This window comes from Asterias amurensis, chromosome 1 (assembly GCF_032118995.1).
Source record: "Asterias amurensis chromosome 1, ASM3211899v1".
Classification (NCBI taxonomy): domain Eukaryota; kingdom Metazoa; phylum Echinodermata; class Asteroidea; order Forcipulatida; family Asteriidae; genus Asterias; species Asterias amurensis.
In genome coordinates this window covers 31,512,482-31,534,964 of record NC_092648.1, presented here as the reverse complement: position 1 = coordinate 31,534,964, position 22,483 = coordinate 31,512,482, and the positions used below count along the sequence as shown (strand labels likewise).

The window sequence follows — 22,483 nt, the reverse complement described above, 5'->3', positions numbered from 1 at the left end:
AATAAAAGAACTGCAAATTTTTTATTATTATTGTAATTACTGGTGCAATAAAATAGGCCTGCTAATGAATCTGCACAAAATCATAGATAAGGAAAAAATTTTTCCTGTTGATTTATTAAGAATTTGACCAACGATTTTGATGACATTTTCAAAAAAGTTGGTTCATGTTTAGAGGATACAAATAAATATACTCCCATCCCAGGCCTGGAATTTCATCCTTGAGAGGGCAAGGCCATTTTCACTTTGCAAAGGGCACTTGCATTGGAAAATCTTTAAAGCCATTATACACTTTCGGTAAACAGTATTGTCCAAGTCCCACACTTCGTGTATCACAACTAATATATAAAATAACAAACCTGTGAGAATTTAGGTTCTATCGGTCATCGTAGTCGGGAGAAAATAACAGGAAACCCATTCTTGTTTCCGCGCATTTTGCCGTATCATGACATGTGCTTAAAATAAATCCGTAAATCTCGCTAACGAGAATTCATATTGTTTTAATGTTTTCTCAAAAAGTAAAGCATTTCATGGAACAATATTTCAGGAGAAGTCTTTCACCATTACCTTCTGTAAACCCTGTAAATTATTTGTAAATCTGTGGAAATTTTTTTTTTGTTCCTGTACCGAAAGGGTATAATGGCTTTAAGTCTATGGGAAACTTTGAAGGGGCACCAAGGCCAAACCCAGGGCAACAGAGGTTGTTGCTTCCATCCTCCTTGAAACTTCAGGATGAAACTCCAGGCCTGTACTCTTTTATAATAACACCCAGCGATGTCAGTGCCTAGACTGGGCTAGACAGGTCCCTGCTACTGAATCCAGTGATTCCATTGGATACAATGATATCATTGGACACGTGTAGTGGCATGATAGCTTTCCATGCCTAAACAGTACACTGCTGTCACATCCGTACTAGAATTTGACTGCGTATCTCTATGTGGAATGAATGTAGGTCAAAGGTGAAAGTACACGCCGGTTTGGAAGCAGGTCTCTGGCGTTATTCATGAGCCTCAAAGTGTGATGTCAGATCTTAAGGCTAGTCAGTACCCAGTGGTCACACTAAATTAATCCTACAAAAATATAGGGGAATTCCCTCATACTGTATGAGCGTGCTTTTTATATCATGATCAATTTAGTTTCCCACATGGAGCTGAACTTTAATATAGTGTGTCCGGAATTGTGAAGTTCTGTAAAGGAAAGAAAATCAGTGTGTTTCTAAAGTAATTTTTATGGGATATTTAGTTTCACTGGTTAGTGTCTTTATTGCCATTGATGTGGGAGAGATGAGGAAGGGTTGGGAAACCGTGTATTTTAGCTGGTGATCTGATCTGCGTTCTTTCCAGGATTATTTAAAACTGTCCGGCATTGTGAAAATCTGTAAAGGAAAGACAATCAGTGTGTTTCTAAAGTAATTTTTATGTGATGTTTAGTTTCGTATTCTATAAATAGTTTGGCCTCATTAATTTTGTTGTCGTTGATGTGGGGTGAGGAAAGATGAGGAAGGGTTGGGAAACCGTGTATTTTAGCTGGTGATCTGATCTGCGTTCTTTCCAGGATTATTCAAAACTGTCTGGCATTCTGGAAATGTTGTTTTTGGCCAAAGCAGGAAACAATTTGGATTTTTCAAACTGTTGGGCATTCTGGAAAAGTTAGGAAAATTTGCCTTAGCAAGCACTCTGGGAGTAGGCCATTCTTAAAGGTTCTATCTTTATGATTTGTGTGATGCGATCTGAATTTTTGAAGTAATAAAATATATAACACATTAAAATTATTAGTAATCTTTGGTAATCTTGATTCTTGAATCCCACTCGAGTAATAATATGCCTGTGATTTTTTTTTTCACAGAACTCGGGAAAGTACTGAGTATGTACAGTGCTTACACCCATGGGTGTAAGGGTAAAACCAAAATTAATAATCTTGATTTTGATTAGCTTTATTTGAATTTTTTAAAATAGTTACATGTAATTAGTGCGGAGAAGAGAATCACAAGGGAATTAGTCTATTTTTTTTCATTTAGCAAATAGATTGCCCATAGATCAGATGGTTTTTAGCAAAGCTGAGTGGTAATCATGTACAGGATTGCCCAAAATGGCCTCGGTAATTGTACTTGTGTAAGTGTTTGGAACTCCATATCACCCCAACTCTACCACTCCACTCCACCCCACCGCCGGCCATCCAAGCAAACATTGTATCCAATGCCTGTTTTACTTAATGGCATACTTGATCTCTAGTGCAGCCCCCCCCCCCCCCCACCCCAATCAAATAAGTATCCAACTTCGCCCAAAAAGGCCTCGGTAATTGTACTTGTTAGTGTTTGGAACCAATACAATAGTTTACATGATGATAGTTAAGAAAGGAAACCGGTCAGTAATTACACCCAATATGTTAACACCCTTCCCGGGCTTCTCCTGTACTTCAATGTGTGATATCCTGGTTTCCAATAAAGGGGAAATTCCCAATCAGCTTTTCGAAGTAAAGATCCATTGTGATTGCCTTCCGTTTGTATCTATTTGGGTGTCATTGTGTAAATATAATACAGGTTACAGGTAATGCGACTTCTTAATGTAAACTGCCGATTCAGATCAGGATTTGATCAATCGGGTGGTGGTGGGGTTAGAAAATACATTGACAATTATCTGAGAAAATAGAATTAGCTTACCAACCAATAAATTATCTGATTACACACTTAACCATCTAAGCTTTATGTTAGTTGTTGTGTTACCGCCACATTATTGAATAAGTCTGTGATTTGTCAAGATTTGTCCTGTCTTCAGTTTTTTTTTTCTCATAAAGCACAACGCCTTCAATTTGCTTTAGTAGTGGATGACTGGGGATAGTTGGTTCATGCTATGGCCGGGCTGACGCACCCATAGATAATATACAGGTATAGATTTGATATATGAAATTGCCATCAAGGGGAGAAATACATCTGTTAGGCAGTATAATAATTGTAAAACTGTATTAATAAAGCGCCAAATTGACAAAGGATCAAAGGTGCTGAAGAAAAAAGGAAAATAAGTACAGTACGAAGACGCCGTCGACCAGCTACAGATATCTCATTAAATAATGGTGTTTTTTTAAAACTGGTTCTTGGTTTTAGTAAAGTGACATTACAACCTTTTTTTTTTTTTTTTTTTCAAAATACACCTGATACCAATGTCCCTGATTTGTAAATGTTTGCTATAAAACTACTTAATAACAGAAAGTTCACAAAACCAAGTGTGTTTATTAACATGTAATTGATAGGTTGGTTGTTGGTTGTTTTTTTCTTTTGTATACATGTATGTGGTACTGCATCATTTGAGGATTTTTTTGGGGAGTCAAGATTGTAAGCCTGGTTAATATGCAAAGTGAAATTGACGTCACAATTTCGCAACAAATAATTCGCAACAGTTGAACTATGTTCAACTCCTGCGGAACATTCGCTGCGAAAATAGCCATTTGCAGAATGTTTGAATCTGGCTTAAGCCGGTTGAAGTTTACTGATTATATCATCTATTAACATTCCCTCTCCTTCTATGTGCAGGAAACAAGTTGGATTGTTTTGGTGTGGCCGTTGCCGTGGTAGCAGCTTGCCAGATCCTGGGCTACAAGGATGTTCACATGGCGCTGTCGGAGGATCACGCTTGGGTGGTGTTCGGGGAAGACGGCACCGACACTGCCGAGGTTACGTGGCACGGAAAAGGGAACGAGGATAAAAGAGGACAATCCATTAAGCTGGGTATGACAATGTGGACGGTGGCCATCTTGAATGTGGTTGTTGCAGACACGTGACCCTGAACATGCAGCCAGACATAATACCGTCTGAGTCATGTTCATGTGTCTACGTAACCATTAATGTTCAGAGGTTCTCTCGTTAATCATATGTGGCAGATTCAATTATGTTGACTCATGTTATTATGGTGGAAAGTGGGATAGCAACCAACATTGTAGCAAGGTTTTATTTATTGTTTATATTATAGGAAGGAGTTTACTATTTTATGGTAATCCTTAAAGACTAGAGCCAAAATTCATGGCTCTGCTTACCGTAAGCACAGAATCAACGCTTAAGGAAGCTGGGAAATCAGTGCTTACAGCAAGCGTTTTTCATGGGTTAGTGGCAAATTCTGGCTTTTACGCGTGCGTACTCCACGCTACTTAGGCATTCTACCCTAACAAGACTAGCGCAGAAATTGGGCGCTTGTACGTAAGCGGGGAATAGTGATTGTAAGAGTATAATTCGGCAGTAAGCAGAGCTATGAAATTTGGCCCACTATCCTTACTTGGTGTTTACGTCTCAACATACAATGTATGCATTCAACAACAAACCTGTGGAAATTTTGGCTCAATTAGTCGTCGAAATTGCAAGAGAATAAAAGGGGAAAAAAAACCAACAATTTTATGAAAAATAATACTTCACACAGTAAAACAAAAACTTGCATGATTTATTTTCTCTTTAAGTACACATTTTTAAGTGAGCTCAGTGAATGACGCATGCTTGATACAAATTATCAAAAGCATTTAAAAGCATTTAAAAACTTTAATTTTAAAGCAATTTTAATTTTAAGTTAAAACTTCTCTAAAAACTAAAAAATGATGGAATGTATAAACACTAAGCTCACAAAAGTTGAAAACACTAATAGCAGATTGGGGCAAATGCAGTATCTTGTTTCTTTCAAAACATCACCTCTAGTGGAAAATAAATGAAAAAAGAACTTCACCGATTGTTTTTCCCCCACAACAACATCTATTGACTAAAGCTTTATTTTCCAAGGATCTTTGCCAACAGCCTAAACACAATTGGAAAAAAAAAGAAGAAGAAAAAGGCATTAAAACCAACCTTGTCTGAGTGGATATTATAATGACAACATTGTTGGGCATGGAACCTGAAGCACATGAGATCTGTTGACTGGTTGCCTTAGGTGGAGGAGTTTAAAGGAACGTGCCTTGAATAGGTCAAGTTGGTCTTTGAAAAGCGTTTGAAACTAGTTGTTTTGAAATGCAAATGGTTAGAAAGATAATTTAAAAGTAGAATATAATGATCCACACACACATGCCTCAAAATTGCACGGTTTTCTTTATACGTCGCGAAGTTTTGACTCCATAAAAATGGCCGACCATGTTAATTTGCGGCGTACAGTGTAAAAAGAAAACCTTACACTTTCGAGGCATGTTTGTATGGATCATTATATTCTACTTTTAAATTATCTATGTTGCATTTCATAACAAACGGTTTGCGGAATGCTTTTCAGAGACCAACTTGACCGATCCAAGGCAACGTGTTCCTGTAATGATAATAGTCCTAATTGCCTCTGCAGTCACGATTGTGAGGAAGGGATAATGTGTAAACACATGTTGCCAGCGAAGAGCTTGTGTTTGTGAAGAGCCTTAGCTGGCTGTAGACATAATGCACAAAGGACTTTTCAGTTTTTACCAGCCCGCTTCTGAGTAACATGCGTTGCTAGGCAACGAAGCTGCATGATGCATATAAGGTTTTCAAGATGCATCATTTTTTTTTAATTCCAATAATTCAAAAGTTTTTGTGGTTTGTTTTCAATTTTCAATATTTTACAGCGTATTCTGAAAAATATTGCTCTGTTAACTGTTGAGTTAAGTTTAAAGGTGTCCAGACACTTTGCATTTTTTCCTGGCTCGTCCGCATTTTATGTTCAGGCCTGATACTTCACGGAGGCAACGAAGGCGATTGCCTCCGTGTCCCCTGGTCATTGCCTTGGTGCCCATGAAATGCTCCAGTACAAATTTCCAATTTAATCATAGGGTGCCCTTTACCAAGAAGAAAATGCCTTGGTGCCCTTCCCCTTCATAACTGCAAAGCATACAGCCCTGATTATGTTTCATTATAAAACAAATCTTGTATGGCTTCTCTTGATACTGATTTTTCTTCGAACCACTTTGTATTTTGTGTACATATTTAGGTGTAGCGGAGGGTAGCTGGTTATATTTGAACGATCATCCAGTTGTGTGTGACCGAATGATGGAGGTGGCTGCTCTAGTCTCTGCCATCAACCCCTCTGTAAACTCTTCTCTGGATAGCATCGAACTTGCGTCACTAAAACAGGTAAAGAACAAAAAATACTGTACCGTTTGTGTTAGTGAACAAAAGTTTGATTGCCTAAGATAGCACTTAAGCTACGTGCTTGTTTGAAATTGTCATAACATTGCCAAAAATAGCACAGATGTTCATAAAGGAAAGCATGCATCAAGAGACAATATGTTTTTTTGCCAAAACGAAGTACAATGTGTTTGCACTGACAGAGTGATAAGTACATGCTTAAATTGTCTGACAGGTCAAGATCTTGGTACACTGACAGAAAGGGGCTCCAAGGTTTTATTCAGTTTTGTGATCCACTCAGTTTTCAGAAGATATAGTCCTTATGAAAAATGGAGTGGGGAAATTTACAAGTCATGGATTAATGGGCTGCTGCTCATACTTGGCAGTCTCCCTGTTTTGTCAACATCTTTGTTTCGGGGTTGCAGGTTCAAGTCCCGCTCGAGTCAGATTTTCTTTGTTCAACCCAAAGTATATTAAAAACTTACCGGGTCAGATTTCCTTGTGGTTTATAACTTGATTTTTGAAATTAAAAGCTTACATCCCCTTAATGTGATGCCTCTGTTGCTGCTTCACAGGTTGTATCATAAACTTGGGTGTAATCCCTGGCCGTAAGACAGTCACAGGTTAAATGGCTTCTGAACTGGCTCCCCGAACAAAGAAAAAATAGGGAGAACACCAACACAGGGCTAGAAAGCTCAGTTGGTATAGCGCCGGCATGTAATCCGGAGGTCACAGGTTAAAGTGCCGCTCTCTAATTTTTTGTTCTTTGTTCAACTAAAAATGAATTTTAAATTTACCAAATCAGTTTCCCTAATGGTTTATAACTTTAAAAATAAAACTCTTCGTAATATTTTGCATGTTAGTCAGCTTTTAGATAAAACAAATATCCCGCTTAAACTTGTTAGAGCAGCTTACGTATCTTTAAATTGGCTTAATTTATGCTTCCAGTAGAAGGAGAGGAAACTACTCTGGTATTTACTTGCACCTGTAAGTGCATGCTAATGATGGCAAGTGCAACATCATTAAGGGTGTTACTGTACAGCGCACCTATTGCAGACTCTCATGTAGTCTGATCTCTGATCAATTTTTCATTACTACAGCTGTCATGCTAGACAGGGGTGAAAGATCCATGTACTTTATGTTCTTTTGGTTTGGGTTTGCGATTAGTAGGGTGTGAACGCATAGTCTGGACTAATTAGTGTAATTAGCAGTTTAAATCTTTACACGCTAATTAAAACACTGTGGCATGATTAATTAACGATCCAAGTAGTTGTGACAACTTGTTGTAATTATGGGCTCCGGCATGTTGTTTTGCTCAGTGGAAAAATGGTTATTTATTAATGTTTTACTTTTATCTATTAATTGTTCATCCTGGAAAGACCTTTCAGTGAAACACTGTTTTTCAAAGGTAGCCAGCAATTACAGACATGCATTACTATAAAAAATACTCTCCCTTTAAAGGCACAGGACACTACTGGTAATTACTCAAAATACTTGTTAGCATAAAAACCTGCTTGGTAAAGCGCATAGTTTTAAATATTGTGAGAAACGGCTCCCTCTGAAGTAAATAGTTTTTGAGAGAAATAGTTAATTTCTCACTCAAGTAATAAAAGGCCTAAAGCCTTTTTTAAGCCATCTGAAAGCGCACAAATTTGTGCAACAGAGGGTGTTTTTTCTTCCATTTTTCTCTTGCAACTTAAGCCGGCCTCAGGTCGACCTTGCGTCAACTAAAAACAGTCGGCAAGTGACTTTTCAGGATCACACTGCGCCTGAGGTAAGATTAACTCCAATGATTTTAAGACAATCTGAAGCAGTCGCTGCTCAAAAAAATTCACAGTTGCAAGAGTAAAACAATTTCAACTTGTACGACATGATCCCGATGGTCGGGAACCAATCGCAGGCGCATGATTTCTCAGTTGTTGTGACCTGAGCATATTTTTTCTGCAGGTTGCCGACGGTTTGTTGCGCCGCAAGAAAATCATAGGTCGACCTGAAGCCAGCTTTAGATAACCAATTGACTCAAAATGTTCACAGATTTGTTATTTTGAGCATAATGCTGGGATACACCAAGTGAGAATACTAGTCTTTGACAATTACCAAAGGTGTCCATTGCCTCTAAAGCAGCTCTATTTGGCTCAGTGCTTTGACCTGTAGGACATACGTGTAACATCTTAAGAGATGTAGTGCAGTGTTAATAGCTAGCGCATCGCACAAGTGCGGAGACGACTTAAGGATTTAGCACTTCATGTCAAGTCAGTATGAGGACAAATCACCGCCAGACAAAAATTTTCCACTTGGAGTATTCTGCTGTCCTGGAGTCTTAAATGTGTGATTGATTATGCGGAATTACATTACCTGCAAGATAACTTTTCTGAGTTGTTGGCCGTTTTTGAAACAACGACCTCCCATGGAAGTTAAAGAGCCTAGCTTGAAAATTTTGGTTTCTCATTAAGATCATTTCTTGGTCAAATGAGGGCGTTTTTTCCATTTAAAAGTTTCAACGGCATACTATGTTTGGATAACATTTCCTATCTCGACCTCTTTTTTACACTTTCGTCATGTTTTTGAAAAGGGGCTTTATTTGACCCCTTGTCCAAAGGTCACACACGGCTACTGGCTGCCATTTTGGTAGTCTGCACTTGAAAAATATGGTAAGCTTTGAATAATGCGTCACCAAAAATGCGCTCTACACTATATGGACATTGACTTCCTAAACGGCACAACCAAGATGATTGTGACGATGTCTTTAGGTGAATTGCAGTAATTCTCTCAAATCTTTGTCCACCCACAGAGCCGATTCTTCAGCCACAGGTGACAGAACCAAATGCCTCTATACCCCGAACATCGCCCCCTGGACATGTTTGAGTACAAATTTGAATTTAATCACAGCCAGTACAAATTTGAATTCAATCACAGCCAGGCCCTTTATTGCAGAAAAACTACCTTGCACTTACAAGAATGAACTTTCTGTCCTTATTGTGATGACGTGTTCACAAGTCAGATTTATGAACAGTTTTTGTCAAACTCATTTATCCTGTTCAAAAACAGAATGTGATAAAGATCATTTAAGGAGGTAATTTATCAGCTCTGAAGAAAATAATGACAGAGATAGCTGTATTTGTTACATATTATTCAACAATAAACGGCGATGGTAATACTTAAAGACTAATGACAAAAACGAATGTTGTCAATGTTATTTAAAGGCAGTGGACACTATTGGTAATGACTCAAAATAATTATCAGCATAAAACCACACTTGAGAGGTTGATAGTATAAAACATTGTGAGAAACAGCTCCCTCTGAAGTGACGTAGTTTTCGAGAAAGAAGTAATTTTCCACGTATTTGATTTCGAGACCTCAAGTTTAGAATTTGAGGTCTCAAAATCAAGCATCAGAAAGCACACAACCTCGTGTAACAAGGGTGTTTTTTCTTTCATTATTATCCCGCAACTTTGACGACCGATTGAGCTCAAATTTTCACAGGTTTGTTTTTTTATGCGTATGTTGAGATACACCAACTGTGAAGACTAGTCTTTGACAATTACCAATAGTGTCCACTGTCATTAAAGAGATAATATATTTCTCAGCTCTTACTAAAACAAACACAATGACAAACTCTGGATAAACGCTTGTGGCTCGTGTTTTAGACAGCAAACAGTGTAACAATACCACAGGTATGAATGCTGTTTGAGAGCGAATAGTTTATTCTGCTGCGGTTGAACAAGCAAATGAAAACAGTTAGACAATGTGCATACATGTACATGCATACTTTGTGTAAGGTGGATCAATGAGTTGTCATGGAAAACATTTTACCTCATTTATACAATTATTTTAAGCGTAGAATAAACTTGCAAAAGTAAATATAGCTGTAGATGTTGTTTTGCATCGAGGATGAATAATTTAAATTGGTTTTTACCCTTACACTGGTTTTGGTTTGGTGTATACCAACCTCGTTCCCAGGGGTGATCGATCTCGCCGCGCCATTTTTTCCCAGCATGCCTTGCTCGATCATAACCCCTGGAACTCCAAAATATCCAAATATATGGGATATTACAATTAGTCCTGTGGTTGATCCGTTCTGTGTTGGGCGTTAGTTGCGCACACGCTGGATGCGCTGTGTGTAATAAAAGTCATAAACTTGCCTTGGCGTTCAGTGTGAATACATACATCTTCATGCGCACACCTTTCGGCGTATAGAGCTTTTTGAGATGCACAGCGTTTCAAATTTTGCGCGTATGTGATAGCCAATCAAAGACACGGAACAGAGTTTCCCTCCCAGGGGTTAGAGACGTACGCAGAGCTAGCGGGTGATACGGCGCACTGCCCATGGTAGCGAGGTTGGGTGTATACAGATAATTTTACCCAAACCTAATAGTGACATTTTTTTTTTTTTTCCACCATTATTTATAAAAACAGGCTGCGCACTGCTGTATACTCAGTACTTTCCCGAGTTCTGTAAAGAAAACAAAAACATTGGAAAATTACTCAGGTTAGATTTGAACCCAAAGCTTTTACATTGCTAGAGCAGATGTCTTACCACTAGACAAGCAAGCTAGCCCAGTGGCTAGAGGCAGTTCGAATCGGGTGCTGAATCTAATAGATGTTATATAATAAGGATAAATAATATAATTTGGTGTTTCCCCTTAATCATAACTGACAAAACCATTTTTACCCCAGCGCATGGGATGTTGGATTTCCACTTATTTACATAATTAAATACACAAAGGAATTGCAGGCAGGCAAATGAAAACACACAGAAAGGGTCATATAAATGATACAGATATGTTACATCAGGGAGATACTGTAGAAGAAAAACAAAATAACAATTTTTTCTTCTTCAAAATGACACTATCTTTCCTCAGAAAGTGACATCTTCTGTGAATCATCCGTGCAGTAAATTGCATCATGTCAGAGTGGCTCTGTCATGTATTGTGTGTGCGGGGGTGGGTGGGTGGACAATATAATGGGAATTGCATATAAAATAAGAGATCAACGATAATACTGGAAAAAAGAAGGAAAATGGCCAGAGTGGGACTAGATTGTTAATATGAGTCATTGAACAAGGGATTAATTACCTAGTGGCATGGTGAGTCTTTCTGGTTGCCATATATTAACCTTTTGGATAATGATGGCGGCCAATTGGATCCTGGTGTTGTGGTGGTGTGTGTGAAGTTAATAGAAAAGTGAGTCAAACTGAGTCATGGTGATTTAAAGGGTCTTGTGGACCAAGTTTTTGGCCATGACATGAATCCTGACTCATTGTAAATGAAGATGTATGTAATTTGGTGTACCTGTATTAATTTTAGCTTCATTAGTCATCAAGTTTTTTTTGGGGGGGGGGAAAAAAGTGAAAATCACAGAGCGATGTTTTCAGGAGAGTCTTGTAAATCCGTTTTCTCACTGAGCCGAAAATTATTTTGTTGACAAATTACAGCATCTCATGATCATCAAGTAATCATTTAAGGACAGCTTTCTATCAGCATTATCTTCAAACCGTGCACGTTTAGTGGACATTGTGTTTTGTGTCATACAAAAAGTACCCAAACCCTTTAAATGGATAAGTAACTGATGATATAAATTATTTTATCCTGATTTGTTATTATTTTTTTAATGAAGGGAGGAAAAGGTGCTGATTGTATCGGATGACATCTATGTTTTTTTGTCCTGTTCCGCTCGCCATGATTTCACTGAGAGATTAGTGGACAAGTCGTTAATGTTCCCACGCGGTGAGATAGTCGAATTGTGGCAGTGCTATGGCGAGATCACTGCTCTCGCACGAACTGCTGGTTGCCGCAGCCGACTTCTACTTAAATGGGACCGTAGTCATGACAGCAGTAGTAGAATACTGCGGGAATCGCGGGGAGAGTCGGAACGCTATCACCGCGACAGACATTTTACGACTTGTCCACAAGTCTATCGAGAGATTGAAAGGGGCATTCTCTTAGTTGAACTTCTTTTCTTGATTATTTCGTTTGCTGAAAACGAAGTGGAGACCCACCGCTGTCTGGTTGTGCATCTTGCTTTTGTCTCAAGTGTTAAACCACACATAAATTGTTGTGTTTTTGTCAGGGTTTTTTAACAAATTAAATGAACTCCACACTTGATGTGTAGTTTGGTCTTCTCGGCCTACTTGTTGCAATTCTTCCATTTGCCTTACAATAACACTACCTCCTCTGTCGCATGACAGTGACACAATAGTGTCAATATTTATTTTAAGTTAATTGATATGTTAGGTCAATTTTAGTCGATTGTAAATTTGATTCAACATCAATTATCTCCATGTACACAAATTACACTGCAGAGAATGAGGTCAGAAACATGATTTGTGTGTTTTACCTTGCGTTAACTGTCACAATGATTACATCAAATGCTAAATGGTAGTTGTTCTTTTTGCAGGTAGTTTGTTTTTTACATGAATTTTCTAGTTTGATGCTTCTACATTTGTCAGTTTTCATTTTTGTGTTTAAAAAAAATGTTGTTTAGGAAACAAGACAAAATGTTTGGTTTAATATGTAGAAGAAAGTCTTCTGAAGAAATTAATAGTGGCATTGGAGTTGGTGGTCAATGTGTTCATAGGGTTAGCTCAGTGGTGTCTTTCCCTGCTTTTCACCTTTGTGGATCTTCAGTCCCGCCACATTCATGTTTTGTCCTCTATAATTTTTTTGATGATTATTCCTTTATTTTTCCTTCATCAGGAGCTGATGTGGTTATTGTATGATCTTGGTCATCTCAAGAAGTAAGTCAAGGATGTTTTCTCCTTTTTTTTTTCTTTTTTCTTTTGAGATGTAATGAATCTGCACAAGTAGCTTATTTTGTTGCATAGTTTGTGTCATGGCCAAGTGGTCTAGTGCACTGGACTCAAGCTGGTGTTCAATGTCAGAGTATAGGTCCAGGGTCCCAGTCATGGCGCTTGTTGTTTTTTCAATACCCTCTACACTTATGTAAAGAGAATGGCTTTGGACTGGGCCAAATTTCATAAAACTTTGAAGCAGAAAATTGTGCTAATTGCTTAGCAAAAAAATGAGTGGGGCACTGGTTGCAAAAAACAGTCAAAGTAATTTTCTTTGGAATGTTGGCTGGTAACCAGTTTTGATTTTGTTTGCCCATGGAAAATTTTAAAAGTTAAGATTCATCAGCTGAAAAGTCTATTACAATAGTCTACACTATGTGTACATGTACACAATGAATGTCAGCTTTTGTACCTCAAGCTAAGTAATTACTAGATACTCCTAAGAATTTGAAATGGTTTATTTAATTAGCAGCTCTTTCATACTTGGTTTAAACATTCTTTAAAAATGCCTTTTGTAAACTATGTCGTATGAATTTTCAAATAGCATGAAATCCTCCTTGGTTTGACTTTTTTTCAGATACCCAATGGCGCTTGGTAACCTGGGAGATCTAGAGAGCATCGACCCGACGCCATCCAAACTCACAACCATTGAACTATTTGAAGAAGCTATAACTGCCGCCCAGAATGATTACGACAACCACCATGTGTATCCTTACACGTACCTCGGGGGTCACCTCTATAGGAACTTTGAGTACAAGATGGCGATGGAGCAGTGGGCAGAAGCGTCAGGCGTTATCAGTCGGTATGTATGACCTAAGGGTTCGGGAACCAGTTGTGGCACTTCAGGGTTTGTTCTTAACTTTTTTCAGTGACTAGCCAAGAGGACCTGGGGCCGATTTCACAAAGATCTAAGATTGATCGTAACTGCAAATCAATCACATTTGCTGATTAAAATGTGATGTCACAATACAAATCACTATGGTGATACTGAAAATTTGTCTTGCGATGAATTTTATTGTTTTAAGAAATTGGCCCCTGGGGTCAACTTCGTAAGGTACCACCCAGAACACCATACAGTTGCCTTTGCTGCCACTGGTACCGGTCCCAGTAATTTCTCGCTGAGTCAAGAAACTCGCCAAGCACAATTTTCTGCTTAAAGGGCTGTATGCAATTGGGCCCTGCCAGTTTTTCAAGGGGTCAATTTCACAAAGAGTTAGGACTAGTCCTAGGAGATATTAAAAACTTAAGAATAGTCCTAAGTTGGTGAGAGTAACTCATCCTAACTCGAGATAAGACTAGTCTTAACTCTTTGTGAAATCCACTCCTGGTCTGCTGGCTATTACCACTATTCCATGTTTCAAATTAGCTCAAGATGCTTCTCAACCCTTAGCTTGCCAGCCAGACCACTTGGAGAGAATTTGTTCCTGAGATGGTCTAATTAGAATTTGGCCAGTGGACCACTGGGGAAAAGCTAAAGCAAGATGATTAACCAAATTTGATTCATCCGTCAGCAGGGATGTAAAACTGTAAGTCCGGTATGTTGCAACCTTCTGGTTAACGTGCCGGTGTACCAACATAGCTAACAATTTTTGTCTGCCCACAGTTGTTTTCTAATTACCTTGGTAGTTTTCCTTGTGACTCATTTCTTATAATAAAAAGTGCTTTGAGACGCCCATAGGAAAAGTGCCACGTAAAGAATTGAGTATTATAATGGCCAATGAGCAGTGGCCTGTAGCATTATGGTGTAATCAGTTAGTGTGTTATTTGCTAAAGCCTCTACACACTTCATGTAAAGTGATTTGTGACTTCCAAAATGGACTGTTTAGAAGAGGATTTACAAAAGTTGTAAAACTTTTTCAACCTGAGTAAACAGAAAACTGAATGACTTAATGTGAATATATGTCTGTGGAATGTACATCGTGTTAAAGTTTGAGACTGTGTAAAGAAGTTGATTCATCTTGATTATTGGTTAATTTTACTTCAGACTGTTGTCTAACCGAGTAGTAGCTTATCTGTAGGATTTGAAACTTTGTATGGTGGAAGTATAACTAAGGGAGGTTTGCGGACACACCATGTGAATATCTCTTTTTGAGTAGTGTTGGTTCTGAAAAGAACAGTTGGTTAACGACTCAATGTTACGATCTTGCAGTATGCTCTGATTGTATTCCAAATGGTGTTACTGCAAACCTCACTTAGTTAGTAGCTAGTAACTTATCTGTTCTAAAATGGTTTTACAGATTGATCACACTAGATCACAAAACTCATCTGTAACACTTCGCTGAACGTCTCAAACTGCTTCTTTTTATTTCCTTGATCAGGTATAATTACAACAGAGAAGACGAGGAAGTCTACAAGGAGTTCATGGAGATTGCGAATGACCTCATTCCTTACATTGTCAAGACTGGATCGGCTGGTGGTTCAGAGGCAGCCACGAGGGTCGTGAATGATCCGGAGTGCTACGGTTACTTTCTGCGTTTCTACGATGGCATCTGCCTTTGGGAGGAAGGGAGCACCACCCCAGTCCTGCACATCACATGGGCCAAGCGGTTCATCGCTTCGTTGACGCGGTTCAACGCAGACATCCGGGAGCTCGTAGAGGTGGAATCAGGTAGGTATGATAAACTGATGGATGAGGAAGATGAAGAGAACGGACAGGAAGACGACAAGAGGGAGTCCAAGGAAGATGACATCAAGGAAGAAATGGAGGAGATTAAGGAAGAGATTAAGATAGAGAGAAGGGTCATCAAGACGAGAGGAGACATCAACCAGAATTTTGTCAGAAGTAAGAAGTACAAGAGGAACAACCGCAAAAAGGTACTGGCAGAAAGCCAAGAAAGAACTGATGTTAAGAGTGTGGATTCTAGTAATGCCCCATTGGTGGACCCCTCTTGTAGCGATACTATGCTGAACACGGAGACGGATTTCAATGACTTCTTGAGTACGAGGAGCAACGGGAGCGCCTTCCCCGGGATGACGATGGAATCCGTCATGAAGGCCGAGAGCCCCGCAGAGATGTCATTCAGCAGGAGGTGGAAGACGCAGATGTCGGAGGATGAGGAGTGCAGGGACTTGGGGGAGAACCAAGACAGTCTGAACTCTAGCAATGATAGTTGCCTGGGGCTGCCTATCTTACGCCCTCCGGTGGCACACATTATCCTCAATAGTGCCAAGATGCTCGCCCTGAAGGACATACTAACCACCTCGGGCAAACTCAACATGGCCGCAATCCAACTTCAACTGACCGCTCAATCTCAGGTGCACGTCAGTAAAAGGCCACGCTCAATCAGCGAATATGAAGACTTTGGTAGTTTGAGACGTCGCCCTAGACGGGAGTGACACCTTTTTTTTCCCTTTCAAAGATGCGATAAAAAGAATTAATAAAAGAAAGGGAAAAAAAATAATAAAAACGGGTTTGCTTTGACACTGAAATGATGCATGTGAGTCTCAAAGAGTGTATGAATGTCAAAGATGTTTTCTTTGACAATTGAATTATTATTCTATTGTTGTGTACTGTTTGAGCCCTATTGTTGCCATTTTGCATTGTACCAAAGAAATCGAATGGTTAGAAGAAGTAACAGCAAACTAGAAATATTTACTACAGTATGTTCTCAGTCTTTGACAGGGTAAAGTCCTGCAGCCGATTTCATGAAACGCTAGGATTAATCCTAACGTGAGTTAGGACGAGTAACCCGCCCTAACTTAGGATGGGTTCAATGTGTCCTACGTATTTTGATACAGAACTTACCCCGTCCTCAGTCTCAAGATTAATCCTAAGTTAGGAAGAGTTTGGTGAAATTGACGGCTGGACACTTTAGGAAGGTAGCATGGGCGTAAATCAAGATGAAAGCTGTCTCCTTGTGCCGTATTTAAAAAATTCAATCATGCAACCACTCAGGCCTGAAACATGAACTTTGAACCCAAAATGCCGACATACAGTACAACTAATAACTGCTTAACACATAACTTGTTGATTACATAAAAGTTACCAGCCGAAAAGACGTACATTGTACGTATTACTGTTAATGAATTGTTCCCTGTTTTTTTTTTCTTCGCTTAGGGAACCAATTGTGTCGGCAAATTTTAGTTAACAGGATCACTAATGTTAGTTTGATCTTCATGCAGATGATGTGACCAAAATTGCTATTCAAGTTCATATATGAAGGATTTTTATTATTATTTTTTTTGTTGCAAACATCACTGAACCTTGTGAGTGTGTGTGCTTTGATCTACATTGGAGAATTTACATTTTGTACTTAATAGTCTGGAATTCTTGCCCATGATGAGGCAAGCTTACATTTAGCGCCCTCGTTGAGGTCAAATAGAGATCTGTCATTGGCTGAGAGTTGTGCATTGTGTGTTATACGCATGTCCATATTGACCTCAGAGATGGTGGCCCATGTTTGGCGTCTTATAGAATTGTATCAAGAGTGTAAAAATGTTCAAATTAATGAGTTTTGAACTTTGGATGCGGCTTGCCCTTCAGTCATTGTCAGAGGTAATTCTTCTGTACAATCTGTTGTTTAGAGAGATTTTTCCTATTAATATGGAAGGCATATCTTTGCTTTGATCTGATCTATGTGACAAGATTAGTCTTTGTTTCATCTTGAGCCATATAGATATTTTTGTAAGTTAGTAACATTCCAGTTTAAATTGATTTGTTGTCATGAAAGGACAACAGCAAAAAAGGAATCGTGGCCAAAACAGTTTTTCTTTCAGTTGTGCATTATAGGTAGACACGTAATTGTTAAGCGACCTGAACACACAGTTTTTCATAAATTTTGATTTCTTAAAGTAGATTTTGCCAATGCTATATTTCTTCTCTCATACAAAGGTTTCTTTTTTTTTAATCCCTGAGATGTGAGTTATGATGATTCACGCATCTCTCCCACGCATAATGTGAACTCTTTTTATTTCTTTTTTCAATAGTATCTAAAAATCTAAAAATCTAAATCGAATGGTACATGTACATCTACTTGTTTAACCAGTACTAAATCATGATTGCCAAAAATCGTGATTCCCCAAATTAGCTTTCCAATAACTGAGCATTAGTTAAGACGTGTTGTTAAAGATGTATTTGATCAAAGTGGGCCAAAAGTGTTTTGTTCCACACTCAAAAGGGAAGTCCATTGTTGTTGTTCTTGTTTCTTTTTATCCCCAATTTTCTTGATGTGTAAATAAATCTCCACCCCCCCCCCTTTTCTTTAACAACCAACCTGAAAATTTCATCCAATAAGGTTGTTGCATTTTAAAAATAAGCGTGAATTTTCATAAAAAGATGAAATATAAAAACATAAACATATATTGTGAAAACTGGATGAGCCTGCAGCAAGACAAAATAATTGACTAATATCTATGAAAAGAAGCAGATGGAATTTAGTTTCTTTTGATGAACTTCATTATTTAGCCGTTGTTTTTTTTTGTTTTTGTTTTCTTAATAATCTTTACCCACCCTTAGTTGGTAATTTTAATAATAGTATATACAAAATATATTCTTCTTTTTTGTGGGAAGATACTACCTGGAATAGACTAGTCCATATATATATATTTATATATATAAACCAGTAGGGGAGACTGCCTTTACCAAACAAAACAAGACCTTCGTCACAGACATGTACCTGTTTTTTAATTTAGATTTTATTATTTTTAAAAACATTCATCACACATTGTCAATATGTGTTTGAAATTGTACTTTAAAGCATTACAAGAAAATATTTGGTAAGCCATTCTAAAGCAAAAGGTTCGGTAGTCACTGCTATTTTTTACAAAGCATTTTACAATTTTTTTAAGTTCGTGTCGATTTGGTTTTTATTTTGCAGGGAGAGGGGGTGGGGGCGTTCAGAAGAATGAGCATATTGTAGACGTAGCCTGGATAGCGGCTGATAAGAATCCATGTAATGCAGCTGCTACTAATGTAGTCAATAATTCAAACAAAAGTGTTCCATTTGGTTCTTTTGACACATTTTGTTTGCTTGCTTGTACCATATTTTCTGAAGTTCTATTAACATTTTCCTGTCAACATCATGCCAAAGATAAACCACGATCTAACAAAATAAGGTCAAACACATTTCTTTAAGGGTAACATTACATAGGATTTTAAAAGTGTAAAGTTCCTTGCCATAATGTTTGCAAAGTGTATGATTTGCCAAGTGTTAGTTATGCCAAAATATTTCAATTATTATTTTTTTTAGCTCTGTTGATTAAAACTTGGTCATTCAAGTTTTCAATTATAAACTACTTGTGTTAAGCGGTGATGTCATGTCATGAACTCTGAACAATTTTGTACGCTATATGTTGACCTCTCACCTGGGCCTAATTAAGTGTTTCTGCTTACCGCCGAATTCCGCGCTTACCATCTTGTCCATCTAATAAGAATGAATCAACCATCTCGGATTACCACAAATCACTTCAATATGACATCCCCCAAAATGATGTTGCATAAATTATACTGGTTGTAGTCATTGTATAGAATACAGCTCATTTGGGAATGTTAAGGCTTATGTTGAACAGCAGAATTATTGAGAACAAAAAATGGGCAGGATGTAAGTGAGGGCTTTGGTTTTCTTCACCGAGCGCATAAACACAACATAGTACCAATGCTATATGAAATCCAACAAACACTAAAGTGCAAAAGAAAATTGCTTGTATGTAGTCGACTGTTGACAAACTGTCAGGGGAACTGGCCGAGTGTTAATAGTGCTTGAGTTAGGTCTTTAAACTCGACGGGAAAATAATCCTGCTCTGTAGGATCATAGAATCCAAACACTCATGCGATGAATTTGCACTCACGTTTATAAAAATATTATGCATTGTTTTGGATTGTAATGCATTCACTGTATACTCTCGGATGTCATGCACATTTCTAAAAGATCGAAAAGGGGAGCAATACAAAACATGACGGGCAGACAAAACAACAAAATGTGCCCTTCATAGCAATTGTAAGTTTGCAACTTTTCCTCTGATCAGCTGAATTCCTTTTTTTAATTTTATATTCTCATTAATTTTTTTGTGCCATTCAAACTTGAAAAAAAAACACTATACAAAATCATCGAAATTGTTTAATAAATTCCCTTTTTTTATGAAGTTACAGTTGCATGTCTGCAATAGAAAAAAAGAGAAATTTTCATCTCGTGAATTTTAAAATTGCGATGAGCAATTTTCTAACACCTGACTTTAGTTGTTTTGATACTTCATGGCGGGAGGGGATATCAGTGCGTGGGCAAGGGGAATATTATATGTCTTGCCTCTCATAATCAAGCATGATACTCACTTCACAATCTGCTCAGTTTCCGTGCATCATGATCATGGCCATCGCTCCCTCTCAAATCCATGATATTAAATCCCACACGCATCTGTACAGAGTTCGGCTGCTATTAATCATGGAGATACATGACCTCATCGCTAAGTCCTTGAGTCTCTGCGACCCACAGTCAACCTTGGGGAAATATAAGGATTGAAAAAAAGTATGTGCAAATCCAGGTATAGGAGTTGTCATTTTTTATTCATTTTTTTTTCTTCAAAATGTTAATGTTTTTGACTATTTACGTCAGCCCTACCAAATCTTAATCTGGAAACCGAGAAGCTTTTACGATTAAAGGCAAATTCATGAGTTTGAGTTTTGTACTAATTAAATAAACCAGATTGTTAAGTTGTAGAATGTTTGTTGTTAAATAAAAATACATGTTGTAGAAGACGTGGGACAATACTTGTACGCATTTTATAAGAAGAAGTCATTTATATATTTTTTCAGAAAGTATTGTTAGCAGTTTTAAATAAAGATGCTTCAGTTTCTATTCTATAGTGTGAAATCCCACCTTTTTAAAAATGAAACAAAAAGACCTTGTAATGCCTACTACTTTCCATTATTCTGTGCTTAAATAGTGTATGTGTTTTGTTTGTTTGTTTTTCTTTAGATAGTAAAATTTTGCAGGAAAAACTCATGTATATGTATAGAGGTATTGTTTTAGTATATATTTGCGACACATGTGCAACAGTAGTTGTTTTTCCTAGTTTAACTTACTACAATAACAATGTTACGATTTTTTGCTAGTTGCTATTGTAGATAATTATGACAGTAAGACCATTATACAAGTAGCCGTTGTATTTCAAATTTCACTCTTTATGAAAAGAACCAGACTATTTTCCTTATTTTGTGGTTTGGTTTGGCCTTTTTGGAATTTTGGACTACGGCTAGATTTTTGCGTCATCGTGCGTTTAAGTATAAAGTAGTAAAAAAAGAAAGATTTTTACACCATGCATTGTGTATCTGTACAACCTAGGCAACGTTTAATGTAAGAAAACTTGAGATAATGAGAAAAAGATCTTTAAAACCTTGGGCAGGAAATTTTGAAATCTTTCAAAGATTTGCAGCTATATTCTACTCAACTTTGCCAAATAACAAGCCATAAGCACATTTTGTTTCTGAGCCAAAATTAATTTAATTATCCCAATCAAATTTGCCGACAGATATATGAAAGCAAAACAAATCTCTGAATATTAAAGTAGACTAAGATTTAATCCCCAAAATAATGTTTATGTGTATTGAGCATGTGAGTAGCACTGGGAAAGTGTGGTGGGTTTTTTATATAAAAGAAGTTGTACATGAACAGATGGCAGTTTGGTTATGTGCATGGGGATTTAATTCTAAAATGTTGATGTATGGGAAAATGAAAGTTACAGAAAATTGAAAGTAACTTGAAGATTCCTTAGAAGGTGATTTCTGTGACACGATCTTGATTTCACAAAGCAATTAGATTCATCTTTAAGAGACCATGTACTTTTGGTTTTTGAAATGGTTTGATTGTTTTAATCATATATAAATGGAGAATAAATAAAAGCAACCTGTAAAACTTTCATTTCAAATGGTTGACAGCGTTTTTGAGAAATCGCCGAAAAATTAATAGTGGTTTAAGTCAACGCAGGAAGAATAATTTGTAATTTGTTCAGAAACGATTCTCAAATTTTAGATTTGGGGGGATAAAACTAATATCTTGTTCCATAATCACTTCACTTCAAAGTTAATTGGTCCTCAAAATGCTTTATACTATCGACAGCTGCTTTACTTTTAACCAAGTAAGATTTTAGTGTCATTAGTTATAGGAGTGGTTACCAGATGTATACCTTCCCTTTAAAGGCAGTGGACACTATTAGTAATTGTCAAAGACTAGCCTTCACAATTGGTGTATCTCAACATATGCATAAAATATCAAACCTGTGAAAATTTGAGCTCAATCGGTCATCGAACTTGCGAGATAATAATGAAAGAAAAAACACCCTTGTCACACGGAGTTCTGTGCGTTTAGATGGTTGATTTTGAGACCTCAAGTTCTAAACTTGAGGTCCTAAACTTGAGGTCTCGAAATAAAATTCGTGGAAAATTACTTCTTTCTCGAAATCTATGGCACTTCAGAGGGAGCCGTTTCTCACAATGTTTTATACCATCAACCTTTCCCCATTACTCGTTACCAAGAAAGGTTTTATGCTAATAATTATTTTGAGTAATTACCAATAGTGTCCACTGCCTTTAAGGGTTAGAGCTCATCTTAAGATCACTCTTCAACCTTTGTGAAATCAGCCCCATGGGTTTTTAGGTACTTTGATGTGTGGATGAGGATGGTTCTAGAATTGAATTCGATTGTTTGTCTGAA

General features: G+C 37.6%; 1 protein-coding gene across 1 annotated transcript in view; it reads left to right on the top strand.

Moving 5' to 3' along the window:
- The window catches only part of LOC139936792 (menin-like), a 34,562-nt gene extending 13,405 nt beyond the window's left edge, over positions 1–21,157 (top strand). Inside the window, exons 2-6 of the mRNA XM_071931686.1 lie at positions 3,524–3,718; positions 5,913–6,055; positions 12,745–12,785; positions 13,417–13,641; positions 15,158–21,157. Coding sequence (XP_071787787.1) covers positions 3,524–3,718; positions 5,913–6,055; positions 12,745–12,785; positions 13,417–13,641; positions 15,158–16,175 — 1,622 coding nt within the window. The 3' untranslated portion in view covers positions 16,176–21,157. The remainder of the gene's footprint in view (positions 1–3,523; positions 3,719–5,912; positions 6,056–12,744; positions 12,786–13,416; positions 13,642–15,157) is intronic.
- The last annotated feature ends 1,326 nt before the right edge of the window (positions 21,158–22,483 follow it).